The sequence below is a fragment of the Lonchura striata genome, chromosome 4 (assembly GCF_050655825.1).
Source record: "Lonchura striata isolate lonStrDom1 chromosome 4, ASM5065582v1, whole genome shotgun sequence".
Lineage (NCBI taxonomy): Eukaryota > Metazoa > Chordata > Aves > Passeriformes > Estrildidae > Lonchura > Lonchura striata.
Genome location: NC_140706.1, coordinates 39,866,846 through 39,891,450, shown reverse-complemented (window position 1 = coordinate 39,891,450; position 24,605 = coordinate 39,866,846). Strand labels below are relative to the sequence as shown.

The following is a 24,605-nucleotide window of genomic DNA, read 5'->3' as shown; positions in this document are numbered from 1 at the left end:
TCAAAAGGGATTGTGAATAGTCATAACAAACATTTTCTGGATGCTATTAACAAATAAATATTGCTGATACACTTTGCTATTATTAAATGCTCATTTTTGCTATACATAAAACATTTACTATATCTTGTTGCAGCTAAACTGTGTATTTATTTAAAAACAAAGTACCTAATAGAGGCAGACATGTTTCCCATGCATTACAATAGTTCTTAAAAAAAACCTGAACGCAAGTACTTTCAATTGCAGTTTAAAAATAAGGCCACAAACTCCAGTTAAATGAAACACTTATATAAAAATTTATATGCAAATGACACCATCACACTGAGTCATGACCACATTACTGTGCTCTCTTTAAATTAACAGGTTCCCTCTTCTCTGAGACATCCATTACTTCAATTTTACCACTGCTCTGCCAGTCACAATAAGCACTTTTTTACTGCTGAAACAATAGCTAACTCTTTGTTAGCACACTTCAAGTTTCTACAAGATGTACCAAAATAATTTTACTTCTTAGTAAACCCTTGTGTCCTGTAATTAATTTTTGCTTTTCTAATACTGTTTTCTGTAATGGGCCCAAAAATTTTTTAGAAGTGCAAATCCTTTATGAAACATGAAGGAATATACACTATATTTTCTTTTTTCACCCTTGTTCTTTGCTTTTATTTTAAACAATGAAACAGCACTACTCATTAGGAAGATTCTATGCTACTGTCACCATATAAAACTGTATTACTGAAGTACCATAATATGATATTTTTCTTATATACAGTATAGTCTTTGGAAAACTGAAATGTACAAAAGCTCTTTTTCTCTAGCTAACCCTTGGTTTCAATTATATTTTACTCCAGTTATAACTCTATGATTAGCTGTTGCCAACTAATCATAGAATCCATGTCAGAAATAAGGTCTCTATTAATACAGAGGGGTGGGAGAAAAGGCAGCTTTTTCTCCCCTGCCTTCCTTTTGACATGTTAATTGTTCAATAATCACAGGTTAAACTTCAAAGTCTTTTTCATGAATGAATTTCTCATCTGATATTACAGTTATGTATATCATGATAAAAATGTGAAGGCAAATAGGATTTCCGTCGTCTTTCATTAATTATAGCTTACAATAGTAGGAACTTCACAGAATTCATGGCATTTGCCAAACTACTGCACAAAATTTTAAGTATCTTGTAGACAAAAGTCGGATGGCCTTGCTATTTTACTTTGCTAGAGTATGGCAATTCCATTCTACTTGTCATTAGCACAAACAGGTCTGTAAAGACAGATTTTTACCTAGAAGTAGCACATATTCTAGAAAAGAAGACATAGCCTCCTCCCACTTAAATAACAGAACTATTTGAAATAAAATGCTTAAAAAAATGGACACATAAATATGCTTTAAAGCCAGACAAGATAACATACTTCACATGAGAGTGATAAGACTGTGTGATTTTAATAAGGTCCTCTGAAATTTATTTTCTATGTAAAAAAAATATATTTTTTCTCTTCAAGACTTAATTAAGTAACCATAGCAAATGCTTATAATTTGAAAACATTACTATATTTCTTTTTGTAAGTGCTATAAAATAATGTTCATCAGCAAAACGAAAACATACTTAGCTTTTGAGTTAGTGTCAAAAAATCCAATCACTTCTATCTCTTTTTATCCATAAAAGTATAATAAAGAATGCAGATTCAATAATATTCTATAAACTCACCTGAATTCTCCTTACTCAAGGAAAATTTTTTTATACCAAACCAAAATAGATATTATTTAGAAGCACTGTTTCAACTTCCCTACTTCTGGTTGTAGTTTTAAGCCAGGCATACATGAAAGGAGAATCAGATGAACATCATTAATAGATTTCTTTCCTAAATCATTCTAAATTAGGAAAATCTTTAGATTACTTTATCTCTCCTTTTGAACAGATCAATGAAAACATTCTGCTATGGATACAAAGGCTCTTGTATATACCCAGACAGGAAAAGTTCTGAATGAATCCTTTGCAAAGGCAGCCCTAGATTATAAAGATAGTAATGTAAGAACAGTACAAAAAATGAAAAAGAAGGAAGAACACACATGAAGGTGAAAAAATGAACAGGTGAAAGATGAATCAGTCTGAGCTAAAGAAGATCTGATTAAATTTAGATATGAATGGATACATGGTGTCAGGTATATGAGTAGATAGATCACTGGCCAGTTTGATTCAGAGAAATCTTAAATATCATAATTTAAAAAATCATGACAGATATATCCTCTTCTGTTGTTATCCAGTCAGCATTCACAAAATGATCAGACTTGGTCTAGACAAACAATTTGCTTCATGTTCACTTTTGCAAGTAATGGTACCAATTATTTTTTAGGTGGGTAGAAATTTTCTTCCTATGTCAGTACTAAGTAAATGCTCTTGTACAATTCTGCAGTATTTTTAAAAAGTATTATTCTTTTTGAAAATATATAAATGCCAGTTAAGCCAGATTCCCAACAGGTAATTATATCCTACCTCTCCTAATTTTTCCTTCTGGGCTGCTTGTGAGGGTGGGCCAGACATGATTTGTCTTTTTTTTTTTTTTTTCCTTCGTATTTAAGCAATTGTGCCTCTCTGTTCAATGAAACTGACTCCTGGATATCAAAGCATTTTTATTGCTGGTGATATAGCCCTCCTATTTAATGTACTACAGCAATGATTGGAAAGTCAGGACTGTGAGCCACAGGAGGCCATTATTAACAAAGCATCTTTCTCATGCTCTTAAGAAGGAATGACCTTTACTGCTAGCTGTAGTGTAGTCAGGTTGCTCTTTCAAGACTTCTTTTCTAAAATAATAACCTGAAAAGCTCAGTATTCTTTCTGTGTGCTATAAAACCCTTTCACATAATTCTTCTGAAAGCTGTGAAAAGCATTAAGTCTGCTAGGATAGCAAAAACTACTGCAAAATGACCTGGAAAAGGTGGAGAAATAAATATGTAACTAGTAATAAAATTATTCAGAAATGATACTGTTTTTCACCCAGTTGATGGATGTATAGAGCAGAAGTGAGGTCTATAACCATACAAAAAATTGAACTGCAATTTTTTGATGACCTAATCAGAAATTAATAGCACAAAATGAATTTGCTAGTAACACCAATATTGAACACAGACATAACCTGCATCTTTATATAGATATATAGAAAAAAACAGAGAAAACAATGAATTTGAACTGAAAGAAAAGTTTAAGGAAGAAAGATACTATAGGAGTGAAAAAAAGATGCTTAAGAATTTTAGAAGTCATTTTGTAACACAAAATATAAAACAGCTTTCCACTAATTTTGAAATACAGGGAAAATGGGCAAGAGCCAAAAAAAAAAAAAAAAAGCATGATAAAAGTTCTGGTGCCTAAAACAAAAAGGAGTAGAAGTTACTCCTAAATTCAAACCCCAAATGTACTTGATAGACACCTGGATGTGCAGCTATCCTGCACCCCCTGGATTAGCTTTGGGATGTTCCTAACTGAGCACACAGGTCTAAGGTGCAGGATAATACTCTCATCCATTTACCCAAATTCCATCTTTCATTATTCATTATCAGGAAAGACACAGCAGAAAACATGTTCTCCTGAAAAAAGATGGGAATTGATCAGTAATAGATGTGATTATTGTACAGTAGGGAAAAAATATAGTTTTGGGACTTTTATTTTTTAGACCTTCTATAGTTCTCATACAACACGAATGGAACTTGGGAAATATTACATGGCAGGTACATGCCCCCAGGTAATTGAGCCAAGCATCTGCTCCTAGAGCTGAACTTGCAAGACCAAGAGTGTCAAAAATGGCTTTACAAAATCAGTTGGCATTAGATATGTTATTATTAAAGGAACAAGGAATATGTAGAATGTTAACTCTTACTGAAACTGAGTGTTGCATTACCATTCCCCATGCAACATCAACATTTCAAGAAGCCCAAGCCAAAAAGAAAGAAATCACCGATCAAATATCAGAGCATTTCCAATCACTCCAAAATCAAGGCTAGTTTCATGGCCGATGTCCATATTCTAATTCTTGTGACCTGTGGGGTGGGGACAAGGGCTATAATGAAAATTGGGTTGATGATTGCAACTGGAATTTCATTTTTAATTGTTGGGATACCTATTGTGCACTGTATAATTGTGTCATTCTCCTGCCTTTTTTATATTTTGTCTGACTTTTCTACAAACACATCACCCTCATGGATAGCCTGTAAAATGAAAAAAAGGTCCCAGGAAGACACTGTTTGTGCCACAGGGAGATGTATGAGACTTAAAAGACCACGATTGCCTCAAACATTGTCAAGGCCACAGCAGCATGAAGTTGAAATAAGCACAGAAGACAGGAATTTTCAACAGGAAGAGGCTTATTCCAGGCCTAGAGGAGCTGAAGTGTGGTTAACATCCTGGTTACTGCATCCAGACAAGAATTCCCACTATGGCAAACTGTGGGAAATGAAACAGCTGCTTTATACATACCACCCTCAGTAATGGGAACATCTTTGAACACCCATGGATACCCACAAATTGGACTACAGAAAAGTGTCACCTCCAGAATGACTCTGGGACTCCCAATACTGAGAAGACCAGGGTGAAGAAGGACCAATGGGAGGTCTTTGGATGCACAGTGTGGTGATTATTTTCTTATTGATCTCTCCCTCCTTCACTTCCTCCCTGCTGTTTCCTATTTCTACCTATGTGCCTCACATTTACTGCTAAATAAAATCCATACTACTGATTTTGACATATGGTCTCATTTTCAAATTAATTCAGGCAGAGGCATCTCTCAACAATCAGATCATAACAAGTGAAGTAGAAAAGAAAACAAAACTGGCATTCAACTCATGAAATACAAAAGAAAATATAATATGCATCTTACTTAAAAGAAAAACTGTGTAACAGATAAAGGGTAATTCAATATAGATAAAAATAGAAACATGCTGACTTTGATGAGTCACTGTTAATCAAATCCAACCACCCCATCAGAAAAATTAGTAGAAAATATCTGAGAGATGTAATGTGTTTAAGAGGTGTCATAAGCATAATGTACAAGGAAAGCCTGCAACTAGGCTTTTAAAATGAACTTCATATGCAATCAAGTTATAGATATACTATTTCATATATATATATATGTTGTGTTTGTAACACACAAAATACCACATAGAAGATCACACACCAAAATTTCTGGACTTCAATTTACTAATTAAAGCTCAAAATAAACTGACCAGGATCCAGATTTTGTATTGAACAAGACTGCCAGCTTTTTGCTTATGGCATTTTATTTGTTCATTGTTGGACTATGAGTTACATCCAAAAAGGACGAGGTTAGGAGCATCACTTCAAAGGGAAGAAGGTTCTGGGGCTCCCTTCATGTCATAGGACCTCTACACTTTCCCTCACATAAGCAATAAGATGGCCCATGGCAACACTTCAGGGAGGAGGGAAAACCTCAGGAATAAAACAAGAGCATGCAGAGCTTGCCACAGTAAATCACAGAGTCAGTGCATTGACTGCAAGCAGGCATTCCCTCTTTTAGGATATTTGAGAATAAAGAAATGTATGTGAACTTTGAATATCTTTTTGTCAAGGTTTAGGAATGGTATTCCCTAATGTAATGTTCCTGCTGAGACTTGCCAAACCATGTGGAGTTAGATCACCCCCCCCTTGTCATGTGGCAGGCTGGGGAGGAGAACTGGAGGAACAAGAGGGAAACATCATGGGTTGAGGTGAGAATAATCTACTGGAAATAACAATGAAATAAGAAAACAAACAGTAACAGCAACAATACTAATGACAGGTTATGCAAGAAGAAAAGAAGTGAACTACTCATACATGATTGCTCACCTGCCTCCACAGCTGACTGCTCCCTTTTGCCATGCTACTCATGTGGAAGGGACTCCTTCTCCCATTCTCAAAAAATGATGTGAGGTAGTAGAATACTGTCTGGGTCCTAGACATGCTCCTTCCTGGCTACTGCAAAAATTTAATATGACCAGCCAGAACCAGGACACTATTTGGTTTTGACTATTAATTTTCACTTTCTTTAAATTTAAGTCCTCTAGTTTATAGTCTAACTTTTTTTTTTTTTAATTACTTTTAAGAGTTGTTTAATGTGATTTGGGGAAAAGATTGAAGAATATTTCTCTGAAATTTATGGTTCATCTGGGATTCTGTCAGAAGTACAAACACACATGCGTGTGCACACACACACATTTTTCTTAGACTGAGCATTCATATTTCTAACATTGTGTTAAAGTCATAACTGTGCTGTATTAAGAAAAATTCAACAGTGCAAGAAGAGAAGTTTGCATGTAGGCCCATTCTATCTCATGGGAGAAAACAATGTGAAAAGGAATAATTCATTAGGTTCTCCTGAGATTTTTCTTAAGAATAATAAAAGGGGGAACACAGAATGGGAAGCTGGAAGAAAAAGAAGAGGTCAGATGTCTAGAGTCCTTTCTAGGAAAGGTGTTTAGTGTTTTGGACAATCTGAAAACCTTTCTGTCATCAGTTTCTGATAACAACTCTACAGAATGGAAGCTATTGTGTTCTTTAAAGAATGTCAGTTTTTATTGATATTCTCCATTACAGTATTTTGTGTTTTCTTGGTGGGTGAAGGGCATAGATGTGAAGAAGAAGATGCTGACTGCCACCAAAAAAGGGTCAACTTTAATGTGCAAATTAATTTTAACAAGATAAACAAATCAGAAGTTTTGAGAAAAAGGTAACCTATATAAAACTTCAAAAACCGCAAAATGGAAACATTACATGCTTTCCATGAAGGCAGCCTAAAGAGAGATACAATGATCTTTTACCAAAAGGAAAAAGCTGAGCTACACTATTTTGAAAAGTTACTGTTAAACGTTGCACGTGAGCAAACCATCCGAGTAGAACTTCAATAAATGTAAGAAAAAGGGCCAAGATCTTACAAGAAAAGTATGATTGCTCACATGTATTGGAAAGAACCTGAAGGCAAAATCGGAATAAAGTATCAGAAAATGAATAAAGTAAAATAAGTTACAAAGACTTGAAAAAGTTAATTAATTAACACTAAAAAAGTAATATGTATTGCATTTGGGAAATACATCTGCTATTTTTAAATAGGAATTATTATCTGTAATGAATAGTAGGTTAGATTAAAAAAAGAGGAAAGTGTAAAGCCAAATATTAAATTTAAGATGCAGGATAACAGCAAGGAAAAAAAGCCTTTCCATATGTGTACTGAAATATCATCAAAATGCCCTGTGATATCAGTTCTGCAGTGAGTCATGGCACAATTATATTACAATTTAAGTAAAATATGCAGAGGCATATAATTTCACTCAGATGTGTGCTAATTATCCTTGCCTCCCATCAGTTTCAGTAAGAGAAGGATTAGTAGCAAGATGCAGTACTTCTACAAAAAGTAGTTATAAGTATCATAAGAGTTGAGGAGTACTAAGGACTTCTAAAATTATCGACTAGATATTATCAGTAATGTTATTAACACACACTTCATAGAACATTTTTAAATATACTATTTAAATACAAATTTCTGTTATCATCCTTTGAAAGTCAAACAGTATTTCTTAGTATTTCTTTAAAATGTCTTACAATATACAAGACACTAGTTATCATGAAGACTCCTTTTTAGCTACTCCACAGTTCACAGCGTTAGAGATATATCTTGTACACTTTAATAGAGGAGTAGAATATTAAAAAAAAAACCTCCAAAAGAACCTATCAATATCAGTTTAGACATGGACTCCTTTCCTTCTTGTTGCATTTTTCCATTTGACAAAATACTAGGACATTATATTGTTCTGTGTTTGTCCCTCTTCAAAGTAAATAGCTTAATTCATACCAAGAACAAGATAGTGCAAAAGCTAAATTTCTATGTATGAGCACTTCCTATGATTTACAAAATTACACTGTCACTACTGCTTAGTCTGACTGATTTCCTATATATGTGTTGACTTCCAGTTATGTTGAAGTTTGATCCATTTTACTGAAAAAACCCCAAAACCCTAACTATCTATCTTCCCAGGTCAGTGTTTGCCTTGTCATTTTCAGAAAATGTACTGCTCTTTACACAACATTATTAGTCTTGAGATGCTCAGATGTGGTTCTTGTATAACTGAGTAAATTAAGAATTCCCAGAGTTAGGCAAACATCATTATAGTTTATAATGTAGCCATAGTAAAACTTAGATTACACTGCTTCTGGGGACATCTTATATTATACAAGGAGTATAGAATCTAGAAATAAAGAGACACAAATCAAATCTGTGAAAACAGTGAAAAGTAAAATAAATTTTGAAGAAAAGAAGGTCTGGGGATGAATATAACTCAATGTCTTTCTCTCCATTCTTTGTTTCTTCTTTTAATCCAGACACCATTAATTCTTTCTTTCCCCCTATTTTACTTTATCTAGAAAGAGATATTAATATCCCACATATATATATTTGAGCTCTATTAATTATAGTGCCTCACTCCGTGAATATTTAATATGACCTTCTCTTTCTGTATTTGAATTGTAACTAAACTGTTAAGGGACTAAACTATAACTTAATTTTTGCTTATGTACAGTGAGGCTCCTGTGGATCCACTTCTCAGATTTGTCTGAGAATGCCCCTGGGTGGCATTCCAGCTTTCAGATGTGCCAACTGCACCACTGAGTTTCATGTCACCTTGCTGAGGGTGCCCTCGATCCCACTGTCTGTGTCATTGACAGAGATGTTGAAGAGCACTAGGCTAAAGACAGACCCCTGAGGGACACCTCTTGTCACTGGCCCCCATTTAGACACAATGACAGAGTTGTTGACCACAACCTCTGGCTCCATCCATCTATCCATTCCATCCATCCATCCAGAAGAATGTTGCATGGAACCATATAGAAGGCCTTGCAGAAGTCTAGATAGGTGACATCTGTTGGTCCTGCCTTGTCAACCACAGCCATAACTGGATCATAGAAAGTCACCAGATTGGTCAGGCAATTGGTCAAGTCCTTCAAGATAAACCTGCTCCAATGTAGGTGTTTTGCATATCTGCTTCACCAAGGAGTACCTTCTGCTCTTCCAGCTTTAGACTTACGTCTTCTGTTTCTTGCACTTTTTTGTTCTCTAATCTCTCTCTCTCTCTCTCTTTTTTATTCCCTTTTTTTAAATTTTCTTTTGGAGGTGCCATGGGTGTGTCTGAGCTGCTGCCCTGTTGATGGTCCCTTAGGAAGGGCTGCATACAGCACATGACATCCCCTGCCCTTTTCCCTGAGAGGCCACACCTGTGACCCCTACTACCAATTCCTGGGCACCTGCACTCAGGACAAGAACTTTCTCTGGTGGTTTTTCTTTTTTGTTTTTGTGTTTTGGTTTTGTTTGGCTTTTTTCATACTCAAATATGTATGTATCTAGCTTAGAAATCACTTGCTCTTTTCATGTCTGCAAAAAAGCCAGCTTAACCTTTGAGTCTGAAGCCGAGCTCTTAGCTTCGTTTCCATTCATCATTTCCTTTTTATTTCTGTGAGTACAGATGCATGTTCCTTTTTCTATCAACAGCTCATGCCATCTATTACACTTAGAATTGACTAGTAAGAACTCCAAATAATGGTTTTGAGCGTCAGGAATATTTACAGAAATGTAACAAATATTGCAGACAGGATCTTGCGGACATGGGCAAGACACTTTTCAATGTAAGTCATGTGATTAATATCAAACTAACAAAAGCAATTCTTATTTAATAGAGAGCTTTTCAGATTATGTTGGGTTGATCCTAAGTCTTAAAACCATCACTTAAATCAAGATGAGCTTTTGAGCTTTGAAATTGTCTATTATTTTACAAACCACCACTCTGAGGAAGCTCAGCTTACCACCAGAATTAACAAAACCAGACATAATAGAGAGATGTATGGGAACAATTTCCACCTTAAAAATAAACCATTAATTAAAAAAAGAAATAAAAATTGAGAAACTAGGTATTTGATTGTAGCAATATTTCACACACATACAGTTCAGGTGATTTCAGACTCACTTGGGTTAGACAGCACAACTCCCAGTGTAACAATTTGTCCACATTTAGAACTTTGCTAATGCAAAATGGCCAAAACAAAGAGAGCATACCCAGAAGCATACAAAATTTAGATGAAAGCTTATTTTTAGGACGTAATGCTAATACTCGTTTTCTACTTTCCACTGTATTTTTAGGTCATGGCAATGTTAGGTGGCAAACGCTTGCCTTCCTGAAAAAAAAGATTTACAAATTATACTAATATTTTGTTTTTCATTCTTTGAGAGGTACCATATATACTGCTGAATGTTTGGAGGAATGGGCAAAACAACTAATTGTATTATGAAATACTTATTTCGGGGAAAAAAATAGATTTCTATTGAACTATTATAAAAGAAATCTTATTATGATCTGTTTGTACATGAAAATGTTCATGTCACAGATTTCTCTTTTCTTCTAAATATGTGAAGACTGTATAAGCCTGAATGTATAATGCTGACTGTATTTTGGTCTGCAATTTAGCCCTCATGTTCTTTTACAGCTATATTTATGTTTTAAATGATTGGTCTGTGAAACATATTTTCTCTATATTTAACAGGGGTTCAAATACACAGCAAATAAAACCAGGCACAATTTGTGGCATATCATTTCCATGTCTTTTCTTTGAAACATCAGGAGTATGTAGCATGTAATGCATCACTTTTCTATTACTTATGAGAGGTTTTCATAAAAATCTGTTAAATAGAACTTTCTGTTACTTACACTGATATCTTCCAAATCTAAGCTGTTCAGAATTACATTGTTCCTCTTCCAGATGATGGGAGGTCTCAAGGTTCCCTGGATGCCACAACTTAAGACAGCACTCTGTCCCACTGTTGCTGCAGTGGTGCTTATTTTTTGATCTTCAGGCAGATTCAGCTGAACTACATCTGCAAAAAAATGTATTGTTTGTAAGATCAAGAAGCAGGCAGTTTAATGAGCTTAATTAGTTTGAACTTTTTGTATACTGGTAATTTAAGAAATTTAACAGGAACAAAAGTAAAAAGAGCTTCCAAAAACCCCAGCAAGTTCAGCGTATTTCATATAAAGGTCAGCATGACATTTCAATTAAATTGACTGACAAGTATCAGCCTGTAAGAAGCAGCATTTAACATGAAAGTGAATTCCAGAGGTAGGACTGTAATACACATGACTGCATATCCAAAGTCAGACACTGGAAGTGATCTGACAGTTCAGGCAGGCAGAGTGGACTAGTCAGATCATTTATTCTATATTTTCAGGCTAACTAGTTATTCCTCATTACTCAATGTTTGAAAAAATCTTTTAAAAATTCAGACATATGTGATAGGAATCGAGACCTTTAAACTTTCTCTGTTCATCTATTTACTAAGTAGCTCCAATTTTAACAGAAGGCCATTTCACTTCTATGTCCCAGAACTCATTTGGACAGTTGCAAAAAAAGGAGTGATACACATCAAACTGATGAAACACTGCACACTTTTCCCTCTTGTGTAATTGCCTTAAGTTACAGGCTGATCATCTGAGAATTAGCTTTTCACCTGTGGTGAGCCTGACTAAACATAACCTACTAAAATTCTATACTTGTAAGGATTTTCTCATATTGGATAAAAGAACAACATAGAAACTGAAGATCATCCAAATAAATTTGTTTCCACTCAGCTGCTAAAGGATGAAAAATCTCTGGTTTTCATCTTTCATTCTTCAACTACAAATGACATCATGGGTCTATTCTCTTTTATTTATGAAAATACTTTCATATAAGAGACATTAAGTCTTTCATTATAGCAAAGAAGGAACTTGTAAGGAAGCTAAGATCTTCTATAAGTTTATTTCAGCCTCATACAAGCAATACTTTGTAATTAACACTTCCTCCCACCCTCCTTCCAACCCCTCACCTACAAGTGCAAGCATTAGAAAAGCATGAAAGTAAGCTTAGCTGTTCAATAATTAAATTCTTTAAAAATGTGATTTAAAAATATAATTTTATACTTATTTCTAAAGAGAGCCCCTCTGATTCTTTCTTCTTTCAAAAGGAATATACTCTATGACTCAAAACATGAGTGACAGTACCCACCTTATATGCCGAAAAGAGACTGAACTTTCTTAACTAGATGCATTACCTGACACAATGCTTTACACTAAGGAAAATTAAATGTGCCAATTAAATTAAATTTATTCTTCTGATGTTTACTGTACTTTTTAAAATATACTGCATCCTCAGAAGCACTTCATTTTCTGTTACAGGAGATGGTTCTTCAGTGACACTATCTTTCAGACAGTGAAACATAGCTGCATGGCTCCTGAATGATTCAGAACTTCTGGTAGCCAGCTAATAGTACACATATTTTGCTTCTTTATTCAGGTCACTATGCAAAGATCTCAAAAGTGAGGTAAGTATTCTGATATTTCATTTATAAATTTATATTATCTGTATATTTTAAAGTCACTATTCAATCCAGGAAAGGCATGACATCAGCTGGTGTTGTAGGGCTGTCTATGCTAGCTGCCAACCTTCACATGATAAACCGACACAGGCAACTTAAATTCTACAAGATTTAAAAGTCATTTTTCAATTAACTTCAGTATTACTATGAATGCGTACATAAACAAGCACAGTCACTGTTGCAGATGTATATAATTTTTAGAAGATGGCACTAGAAAAGAGAGCATCTGTCAAATATAAAGCTTAAGATTTCCTACATGAGCAAGGATATTCTGAAATCAAAACTGAGAGGCTGTAATTTGGTTGACACCAAGAGTTCAAATATTTTTTAACATTTTCAAACTGTCTTGGTTTTAAAAATAATAATAACCTTATAATAAATAATAATTAAGATAATGATAATAATAGCAACAAAAACAATAGTAATAACATAGGATTACAGCAGTAATTTTGCCAGAGAAAACTCACAAAGAATTTCTGAAAAAATTTGCAGTCTTCAATATAATATATTGATAAGCTATTCAGAATTTTTATTTCATGACTACTGTAACAAAAGGGCCAAATGCAGAATTTAAAAAGATTAAGAAACAGTTGTAGTCCTGGAACTAGTCAATGCACTGATGCTAGATATTTTTTTAAAGAGATGAAAAAAAACTATTTTAATAAATGCACTAGAATCACTGCTTTCCTGTAAATTAGTGAAAATTTATGTAAAAACTTTCATAAAGCTATACAATTACATATATTCATATTATTATTTCATAGGAAAAAAGGGCTTATAAGTTACATTATATCTTTTCTTATTTTCTTGACAGAAAATTATTGCACATATTTCCTCATTACTGGGGGGGAAAAAAAGTTACCACCCAATCCAAAAAGCCCCAAGCTTAGAGGGCAGCACTTGCTGCAGAATCTTTTGTACTGAAAATTCCTGTCTGCAGGCAGCCACAGTGAAAGAGGTAAATACCGCTGGGGGTGGAAGGGGTGTGGTGTGTGCAAAAAGCCATCAGGTGCACAGGGCATCACTTGTCTCAGAGTTCAGGCACTGTGACATTCCTTTGGAAATATAAAACACTGGCCCAGGAAGTAAATGATGCATTTACCACCTCTTCTGCTTGAAAGAAATAAATATGGTTCTGAGAGCAAATACACAGGTACTGAAATTGTGTCATTAAGAGACACTTCTGACTAGGATGACTTCTAGCTTTCCCTCTATGTTACCTTTGTAGGTCAACACACATTTTGTTTATTTAACACACACATTTTGTTTATTTAACATTAAATGAAAAGGCAGTGTTAAGGTTTAGAAAGACTGGAAGCGAAATGAATTCTGTTTACTGACACCATCACCACACAAAAAAGTAAATGTTGGTATTGCTGGTTACAGAGCAGTAATATTATAAGGAGCCAGTAGAAACTACTTCTTATAGCTTGCTATTTTTAGAAACACAGATCCTCTACCATGATGCACCATATTAATGAGTTTGTTTGTAATTCCTCCAGATGCAATATCAATCTGACATGCATCCCTGGTTCTTAATTATAAAAGTTACTGGATACACTCTTTCAGATAAAGGGGAGAAATGCAAACAAAAGACCCACATCAAAATAACCCAAACATTTAAATAAAATCTAGAAGTATAGTTAGGAGACAAAAACAACAGACAACTGTGTAAAAATATCTGGTTGGAAATAAAATAAAGCTATTATAAAATAGGACAAAAGGAGTGAAAGCAGAATAAATATTAACTATTGGGAAGACATTTTAGAACTTTAACACTGACCAGGAAAAAGGAAAACTTACTGAAAAGGCTCAAAAATATCAAAGATTTTAAACAACAAAAGAAAATCAAAACCAACTAACTAATCAACCAACCCAAACAAATAAACCAAATCAAAACTAATAATTTAAATCTGAGACATTCCTGCACTGGTTGAGAGAAGGTTGAAGGCATTTGATATGATCCTTGGCTGCTGAAGCCATTCTGCCAACTCTCCTGCCCTTCATCCTGATTTATGGTCTTGAGCCAAGTTCTTCTGGCTCCTCCCATCTTGTTTTTGTTACTGAAGTTATCACTGTATTTGATCCAACTTGAATTTATGCTTCTTTAAAACACATGAAAGAAAACTTTACACAATATTTAGGATTAATGAAGTGGAAATTATCAACTTTTCCTGAACAACTTCAGCCAATACATCTGTACAATGCAATTGCTATTTTCACATCTGGTTCCTTACAGTTGCCCTGTAAATGTCAGGTCCACACAACTTTTTTTGACTCTGCTCTTTCCAGTAGATTACTTCTCAGCTTCAAGCATAATTTCTTACTCTTAACCATGTATAATAATTTGTACTTTGTAACATTAATTTTCATATCACTTTTATTGTGCCAGGCCTTAAGGTTCTAATCTTTAAAGAAGTTTGCTTCCCAGGCGGTTTCTGGAGAGCTTCAATAATAACTCCTCAAACTGATATTTTCCCATTTCACTGAAACCATATCATCTCCCCTTCATCCAGATCTTTATTCGTTTTACCACTACTAACTCCCCATGATTTTACCTGACTAAAAAGATTCTAATACGCAAACATCCCAAGTGCTTCACTGAAAATTATGAAAGCATTTTTTTTCCCATTGCTTCTCTTTATCTAGAATCTATGCTATAAATCTACTTTTGTCTGTCCTTTCATTAAAATTAGATCAAATTATAAATAGTTTGTCTATTATAATTGTCTAATTACATTCTAATATAAATACATTTCTGATAGCTTTCAAAAATATCTTCAGAACTTACTGAAATCAAATGCAAAATTACATCACTCCAAATGAATCAAGAAATACTGCAAATTATGATCAATTATGTGTAAGACAACAGTTGAAATTATATTATTGAACTTTTAAAACAGAGTGGGGCAGTAGGGCTCTGTTAGGAAAAAAAAAAGATAGTGACAGCTGTACAGTGCTTTGACCAACAATTCTCATTTCTTAATCCTAAGGACATTGGGTCAGTGTGCATAACACGAAAGAGTTTGATGGTCTAAATTTAGCACATTTAGGGAAAGAAATGTTATGCTTGGATTTGAGTTTTCTGAAGAAGATAAAGGAAAAATAGTAAAAGCGGGGTTATTTCTTTCAGTTCTTTCCCTATACATGAAAAATCCAATCTCCAACTCCTTTGATGGCCCAAATGAACTGTAGGGAACTGTACACAAACATAAAAGCCATTTGTGGTCTTCGAATAACAAGTCAGGTTACTGGGAAGAAAAACAGTGAAGTATATGAAATTTATTTAGGCTAAATAGCTCCTTACTGTCTCTTACGATGAGTAAAGAAAAGCCACAATATCACTCTGAATAAAAGGTTTTAATAGCTAAAGTGTATGAGAAGATGTTACATTTGTAGTCTCTGTATCACTTTATAATAGATTATGTTGTTAAAGAGAGGAAAAGAGGAAGGTCTTACTCAACTGTAGACTGCCTTGGTTAATTTAATACCATTAACAAATGTGCAATTTGAACCTTCTCTTTTGCTTCCAAAAGTTCTGTGTATTTATTCAAAGCAGCCACAAAACCCTTCCAAGTCTCAACTAATGAACATTATGCCAAATGGTACCCACTATTGAAAATTAAGACCATATCAAGCCTGTATTTATATTGTTTGCCTATTTCAAACAAATTAAAATAAAACAACTTTTTAAAGCAAGCAAAAAGCCTTTTATCTATGAACTACACTAAGCTCTATACTGAATGTATAACATTACTTAGTTGCTTGAATTAGCTGAAATGCAGCTAGGTAATGTGCCTTTTACTCTTCTGGCATTGATCCCACTTTCCTTATAATGACGTAACAGAAGCTTTTTCATCAGTGTCATTCTGCTGCTCTTTTACAGCAATTTTAAAATCAGCAAACATCACCATTAGCATGACTAATGTTGTCATTATCTGCTGTATATTCTGCTTTGAACTTGTAAACATATTATTCACATACTTAGTAAATGTTTCAGAATGAAAAGTAACAGAGCATGGTTCATGGGTGCCTGCTCTCTAAGGTCTTATGCCAGCAAGTAAGTCTTTCTGTTCCCAAAATCCATTAAAAAGAGCAAACACAAACATGCAAAAAAAAAAAACAACAAAAAAACAAAACCCACCCTAAAAACAAAACAACAACAAGAAACCAAAAAACCAACCAAACAAAAAAGCATAAATAACTTTTTCATTACTCCTTAATGTTTTAGCTGCAGAGCTTGGATTGAAATTCAGGCAATTTTTACAAAAAGCTGAAAGCTCTTAATGTTATAATTATCACTTATTTGTCTTTTTTCTTCACTGACAAGAAACTTGAGAAACATTTTTTTGTTGAAAATATAATATTGTAATAGCTTTAATGTTTTTTAGGAAGTCCTGTAGAAACCAATTCCATGAAAAAAATCATCAAAAAACAGGAAAGGAAACACAATCATTTCTGCATTTATTTATAGTACTAGACAACGAAATTAATAGACGGGGATTGGTATGGCATCCTAGGAAACATTTACTTTATGGAAAAACTTGAAGCTTCTCTGAAAGACAAATGTGAACCACAAGATTTCTGCTTCCTCTCACAAGAAGAGAGTATATTTTGTTCAATATCTAGAAACATTGAGTGCTTCCTGTTTTAAAAGCATAAAGGATAAATTAGACTACATCAGCTGACCTTCTGCTTCAGTGAATCAAATTCTTTTTTTACTGAAACAGCTTTCTTATTCTATTTTTTAGGACCAAAAATAACTAGAGAAGCAAGTATCTTTAAATTAAATTCTTAAAGAATAGATTGAAATAAATAAAATTACTAAATAAATTATAGATTATTATATTTCTGAGAAGTTTACAGATGTGTGTCTTTAGTGCTTACCATTGAAGAAAAGTCTATTATTTAATGGTTCTTTGAAGAAGAAGAAGAATGACTGTAGACTGTGACTGTAAGTAGCTGAAAGACTTGGATTAATGGGCTGCAAGTTCATTTGTCAGGAGAGAAACAGTGAAGTGATGACAAGCATCTTTATCAACTCTGTCCCCTCCAGCAGAGAAAAATTCAAATCAATGACTAGGAATTCTTTGGAAAGCAACTAAAAGCAAACAAAACCCAAAATAATCTTGTTCCATAATTTGTAGAATGCATAACATATGCAGTTCTGCATGGTAGGTAAAAGCTCAGGAAAGAAAAGTTATCAAGGCATTGAGCAGTTTAAATATATATTAAAAAAATCACAAAGGCTTGAATTTTTATTCAAAAAAAACCATAATGATGCAGAGAGCTTTGGCAGCAAAATCATGGATGTCGTGGAAATGCTGGAAAAGAATTTCCATGGCAGCACGATGGCTTATTGGCTTTTTTTACACTGGAAAGTCATCAAAATAAGTGAGAGGCAAGTTCAAAATGAAGGACATTAGTTTGAAGTGATATAGCTGAAAAAGAAAATCTTTTCCAAAGGTTATTATAGATTCCAGAAGATGACATGTGCAGATCACACAAACACTTGGGAGAAATTATAATGATATTATTTTTCCACTTCTCTAAATATCAAGTAATGTTCATGGCTCAAAGAAAGCTGGACTGGCTGGATCTGGGACCAATACAGTTGTTTTTGTAGTTATAAGGCATATTTCTTAATTCTACATGGAAATCACCCAGGAAATGGGATTTCTAAATTTTCTCTGCAGAAAGAAAGCTTTAACTGTTAGTTCATTTAGTAAATTAAGTGAAGGTAATTTAAGGTAATTTAACATTTTTAATGAAGCAAGTAAATCAACTGAAATGCAACTGAATTAATAATCAGTGTGTATTTCCTCTTGAAAATAATTTTACACCTCTGATATTTTTAATTGATTTGAATAGTATTTCTTCTGAATATCTTTGCTCATACATTATACATTTTAACTTTTTAAAAAACATTAATAATGGCAATCATTAAAATCAGCAATTATCACCTTTTGTTAATTTCAAATTCATAAACTGATTAAAGTAAAACAAAATTTCTAAACTCATAATACGTGTGGTTTAAATTTAATTTAAAAGTAAGAACTTTTAAGTAGTTTAATTTATATCCATTGACTCAAACTCCTCCTCAAGACCCTGTGTTTTACACAAATGTGCACAAAATCCATATGTATTAGCTCTTGCCTTATATTCTTGTATCTGTATTAGATGAACACTGAGCATGTTTTGAAAAGTATCATTACTGCATTTGTTAAGGATATTTACAACAGTGCAAATAAAGAGTCTACCTGACAGACTATGTTGTTTTGAGAACCCTGTGAAGTTGAATTCAATTGTTATGGGAACTTTGGAAGCCTAAGGGGAAAACCAGGCCAAGAAAGTCAACTCCTGATCTGTACAGATTCGATGTCTTCCACTGCAAGGGAAATCAGCAATCTACTCCTGTAATGTTGATGGCATGTTTCCCACATGCCATTTATTAGTCATAAACAAAACAATCCAAAGTTTGCCTATCCTGATTGACAGACTAGTTCTTTCTCCTCATGAAGAAGAATGTAATTCCAGCTTTTATGCACTTAAGTCTCTTGAAGAGACAGTAAATGAAGTGGCAAATATTAAGTCTCTCTCCCTCCTGTCTCTACTACCATCTCAGTGGACTGAAACTGCCTGCCCAACCTTAACATATCCTCTCACAATGTTCTGTAACTGATTTCATGCACCATTCAGTGAATCCAAGGGGAAATTTCAAAGTTATTGTGATGAGTTAAAATTTGATTTGATGCATGTTACTGGAATTGCTGATCTGAAAGTAGTCAGATGAGGTATCCTAGGTTTATGTGTATATAAACTTGCAACTTTTATAGGTTCAATATTCCAAGTTAGACAACAATATATTTCTAGCCTATAAAGTTTCTGCAAAAGTTAATTATAAATTATGTTTAGAAAAGAATTTCCAAGTAAATGAAGTAATAATTTTTGGTTAACCTGTTCTCATTTTTAGACTTAGATTCAATTTTAAAGGCTACATTCGAGATTAGCAAGATACAGTTAAAACTCTTGTACATAAAAATATTTCCAACATAGCAGAAACCACAACAGTCCAGAAAATATGATAAGTTTTCACAAAAAAAAAAGATACATTACTGTTGAAGAAAATATGCCAAATTACCTGTTCCAATCATACCTGTCCTGATATGTGATGTCACACCCACAGCAATGATAATTTCTGTGGGCACACATGAATAATGACTGTGCATCCATAGCATTTCAATGTTTTCTAACACATCTGCTTAAACACAGTTGTTCTTGCAGCAATAGTTACTTTTTAGAAGTCTATGAAAAAATGCCTTTTTTAAATTTTAAGATAAGAGGAGAGCATATGGTAAAAATGACCTGTGCAAAAATAAACCAAAAACAAAAATCTAGCAGACCACAGAGCAGTATTAGCATGTGCACTTCAAATGAGAAATTTTTGAACCTAAAAAACCTCACAGACTTGCAACAAATTTTCTCATTTAGTGTTAAACACTTAACACTTTACATTATATCCCTTGTAAATTCAGCAGAGAATATGTGTTTTTGTTCAGAATATGGAGAATGACTCTCCACAACAACACGGACATTGTCACTAAAAAATACTGCCTGTGTTTGAGTTTCAGATATTTTCTTTTAAAATAGAAAGATAATTCTTGCTATGCTAGTGCATTTTTAATAACAACCATTGCAGAATTGGACTGTGTCAGTTTTTTAAAACAATAACAGCAGAAAGCATATCAGGTACTGATCCAACATGGATGGGATGTTCAATTTAGTATCAGCACTTTTTGGGTCATCTCAGTTCTTAATTTTCTGAAGTTAGTATTTTTAGATGCACAAAGCTGAACTTCAGATCTTTTAAAATTGCTGTGCTAAGTCTATGCAACAGTGGTGAGAAAGGTATTTAAGATGTACAAAAGAGGAAAAAATGCAGAAGAGAGTGAGAAATGGCATATTAAAAAGATAGTAATTGAAAAAATTTTGCGAGTTACTTAGGTTGAACAAAATTTTTAATTTCATTACTATAAGGACCTATCCTGTTTCTTTTTGAGAAGGAGCATTTTTCATTTTTGCTGAATGTAATGCACCATTTCCAAAACACCTTTCTAGTTTTGCTGATAACATCACATCAACACCAACTTATGTACATGACCAAGTTTCTGAAAAGCTTCAATTTGATACTTCTGTGCATTCTGTCAGTTTCTGTGCATTTCACCAACTCCTCTGGGACATATTTCTTGGCGCTAGAAATTATCTACACCAAAAAATACGTATTTTAAAATATATTTTAACAATTTTTCTTCTGGATTTGCTGACTACTATAGTGACTGATCAGATGGAAAAAAGTAAAGAAAAATATGATGACGTCCTATAGCCACTGTAAATGTATTCATTAACTTTAAACCTTAAGCTGGGTGTGACATTTATCTTGCATTATGGGCATATATGTGATTGCACAGATATCACTGTCTTCAAATTATGATTATATTTAGTTAGTAAGGGAGAATATGTTCAGGAAAAGGTCTTTATTTTCCTTATTTCCTTACTTACATTCCTTCAGTTATATATCAGTGTGGTTCAGTTTGTTTAAAAAAAAATTATTCATACCATTGCATTTATTAATTTGAGTTTGGGGTTATTTATAAATTTAGTAGCTTATATTTCAATTTTGGAATGATGTAGACAGAAACAAGTATTACAAAGAGATCATTCTGCTGAAAAGAACACTGAATGTTCCTCTGATGTAGCAGAATATGCAATGAGTGGCAACAAAAACTTCACGGAATAGCAAGGAAGAAATGCAATGAGGCCAGACTAAGCCACAGATTTCCAAATTTGGGACACACTTGCAGCTGTGAGCAGCCTAAGCAAGGCTTCTAAATAGCCTAACTAAAGTGGAACTCATCACAGTGGATAGAACTCTTAAAACCACAATACTTCTCCCCACAGAAATGTTTAAAAAATACTTATCATTTCACATCATCTGTTCCTTTCAAAAGATAAAAAGATTATTTTTCAGTAATAGTTTTAAAAAACATCTCTCTTCAGCTAAAAAAAGAAAGAACATATGAAAATATGAAAATGACACTTCATAGAAAGAACACCAGGAGGTTGACAGCCAATGACCTCAGTGTTTTTCTCCAAATCAATAATAACACCTATATATGTACACAACCTCACAAGATTGTTATATCTAAAATCAGTGTTTTGACAACTTCTCTGATTTACTTCCATTTAAAACCTGTTAATAAATCTTTGCTTTTCCTTCTGACTGCTTTTCAAGCTACACAGAATGTAGATGCATTTAGAATAGTCTGTGCTTTTTTCTTTCCCTCCCCCCACCCCTTCATTTCATCTCCTTATTCTCATCTTTTATTTCTCCCCAGTCCTACTTCCCCTTTTGTTTCTCTGTGTTACTGTTTACATCCACTGATCCTGTTAGTTCTTCTAGTCCCTTCTTGAACACATTCAGGTTTACTACTTATGCAATAGTTCCGGATACTGCAGCAAGCATCACCTGGCTTTTAGCACATCTGGAACTGACCTTCATCACTGGGTGAGGGAGGGGAGGAAGGTTCACAGCTATGCCTACCTTGCAGCTTGGCAGCACAACTTGGTGTGTTAACCCATTAGAGTTTGCAGGTATGCACCCTTACCACTTCCTGCCTGAATTGTGGGAAAGATGTGTCTGTTCCCAAACGCACATCTCCTCCTGCATGGCAAGGTGGGAGCTCCAGTGTTCCAGTAAGAATGGTAGTTTAGACAACAGGGAGAACATGACAGTAAGCACTTTACTTTTCACCCAACAATTTACCTCAGAAGATAATACCAGAGGACACCTTGAGGTCAGAATAGGAGGAGTGTATACAATTAAATACAAATATATTAACCAGATTGCCTTCTATTGCTACTGACTTTTCACTTTGTTCCAAGATAAGAAAATTGTTTACAAAACATCGATCACAAATATAAACTTTAGCAAATATAAATTGATACTAGAAACCATTCAGACTTTTACATAGGTGTATAAAATAACAATATTTGCAATTATGTCTCTCATGTATATCCTGTAGAAGTCATCTGCTATGGACCCAGTCACCATGAGTCACCATGACTTTTAAACCTTTATAAAACAAAGATTCTAGAAACCACCTCTTAGATTACTCTTTTCAGATTTTCCTGTACAGCTTTTTGACAAGACCTGGAACAGCATTCAGCTGTCTACAGTGTCAAGTCCTGTCATCTCTGGAACACTTCCTTAGCTGAAATATGAGCTTTCCCACTATCCCATCCAAGACTGCACAGTTTCACAGTTTATCTTTTCAGTCATTCACAGAACATGCCAATGCATATTGCAGATGTAGGTTTAAACTTTAAAATAAAGTTTTCACAAAGTTTTAGAAAATCAAACTTAGTCTCACTTCCCCCTACTCCAGATCACTCTTTTATTGACAATCCCTCAAAATCTGGATTTATGGTGCTGAGCCATCACATCAGCCTTCAGAAATGGGAAGACACATCTGAAATATAAAAATTCCTACTCAAAGTCTGCTGATGAATTCCTGATATGGAAAAATGCTGCTTCTTGATAACAAAGAATCATTCTTTTCACACAGAACGTTTGCAGACAAATGACAAAAGAAAAGAGGGTGTGTTGGAATGGGATATACACACAAGGCTGGGACACAAACACACTTACAGAACATACAGATTAAAGTTTGCAGTCTAAGCTCCAAATGTAGTCTGAATCTGGAACATCAAACAGAATCCACAGCTCTAGAAGCACAGTCCATGATCTATTGCAGTAACACAGCTTTATAATAAAGCCACCCTAATCAGAAAAATAAATCCATATGGTCAGAACAAAGTATCCTGTAACTGATGGTGGTCAACAGGAAATGCACAAGGAAGAAAACACCGGGCAAGCATATAGTGATAATATTGTTTTAGAACCCATCAGTACAAAATTGCCAGGCCAGAGGTAGTTTATGGTGGTGAGACTAGCATAATGAGTCAGGAGAGTAAACTACCCTGGAAGAAAAGGAATATAGACTAGCATTAGCTGGCCTGTTAGCTGAAGAAGTCAACAATTCCACTGCTTTAATCTAAAGAATACCTTAATTTGGAATGGAGGAAGTATTTTTCAATGAAAAAGAAGGAAAATAAAGTACTGTCAATCATGTTTTTATACTAAGTTAATGTTAAAGAATAAAACCAAACCAACCCCAAGAAAAAAAAAATCTTTTTAAGAAAAGGATTTTTTTTAAGAAAAAAAAAAAGTAGATCTCAAATATTACTTCATTATAACTCCTAAACTAAAAGCCCTTGAGTTGTTTGAATCTATGAAAATAATATTGATTATTATGTTTTAAATCTGAAAAATGTACACTTTTTTTAATTGATAGAGAATAAACCACTACTGTCAGAGGAAAATAATAGCAGTAATTATGATAACCACACATTTAATCAAAACATATAAGCACAAATGTAAAGGATGAACTTATGATATATGTCTATCTTCTCACACATATAGAAAGTTTACTTATTAACAACTTCATAATAAAATGCATATGAAATAAAGGCAGGATTTTCTAAGATGAAATAGGGCCAGGAAAGTTAAAAACCCCTTGGAAGTTCTTACAAAATTTAGAAAACTGAATTAGAATTTTTATTAAATAAAAAATTAAATGCCTTTATAATAAAAATTACATTTCAATCATCTCAATTTCCACAGACACTCCACCCCTGCAAACTGTAACATATTTTTAGAACATGGATTTCAAGTTCTACACTCAGTCCAAATGTCAGTTTCCTTGGTTTTCTCAAGGTTGTGGGAACTCAAAATGTCTCTCAGACATTTTTAGAGGTTCCAGGCCTTGGTCAGAAGCATTCTAGACCCTGGCAGACAGCTGAAAAACAACTGTGATTTTGAGTTTGAGCCATGGAATGAATTACCAACTTTGGAGGTGGAACGAGCAATCACAAAAGGTTAGATAGTATAGTATAAGTAGTTACGAAGTAGAGGGGAAATTTTTTTAGTATTGTACAGGGGGGTTTTAGCACATGTACAGGGGGCTTTTCACTTTGTACATGGGGGTCAGAAGTTCTAAGATGGAGGAAAGTGGGCTGATCCTGTCCTTCTTCCTTCTTCTTCCTTACCTCCAT

At 34.0% G+C, this 24,605-nt stretch overlaps 1 protein-coding gene across 5 annotated transcripts in view; it reads right to left on the bottom strand.

Annotated features, from left to right (window-relative positions):
- FSTL5 (follistatin like 5) overlaps nt 1–24,605 on the bottom strand; it is a 375,292-nt gene that overhangs the window by 76,011 nt on the left and 274,676 nt on the right. For all 5 annotated transcript variants that reach the window (XM_085578843.1, XM_085578845.1, XM_077782912.2 and 2 more), the window contains one exon: nt 10,729–10,895. In XM_085578843.1, the coding sequence (XP_085434969.1) occupies nt 10,729–10,895 (167 nt within the window). The remainder of the gene's footprint in view (nt 1–10,728; nt 10,896–24,605) is intronic.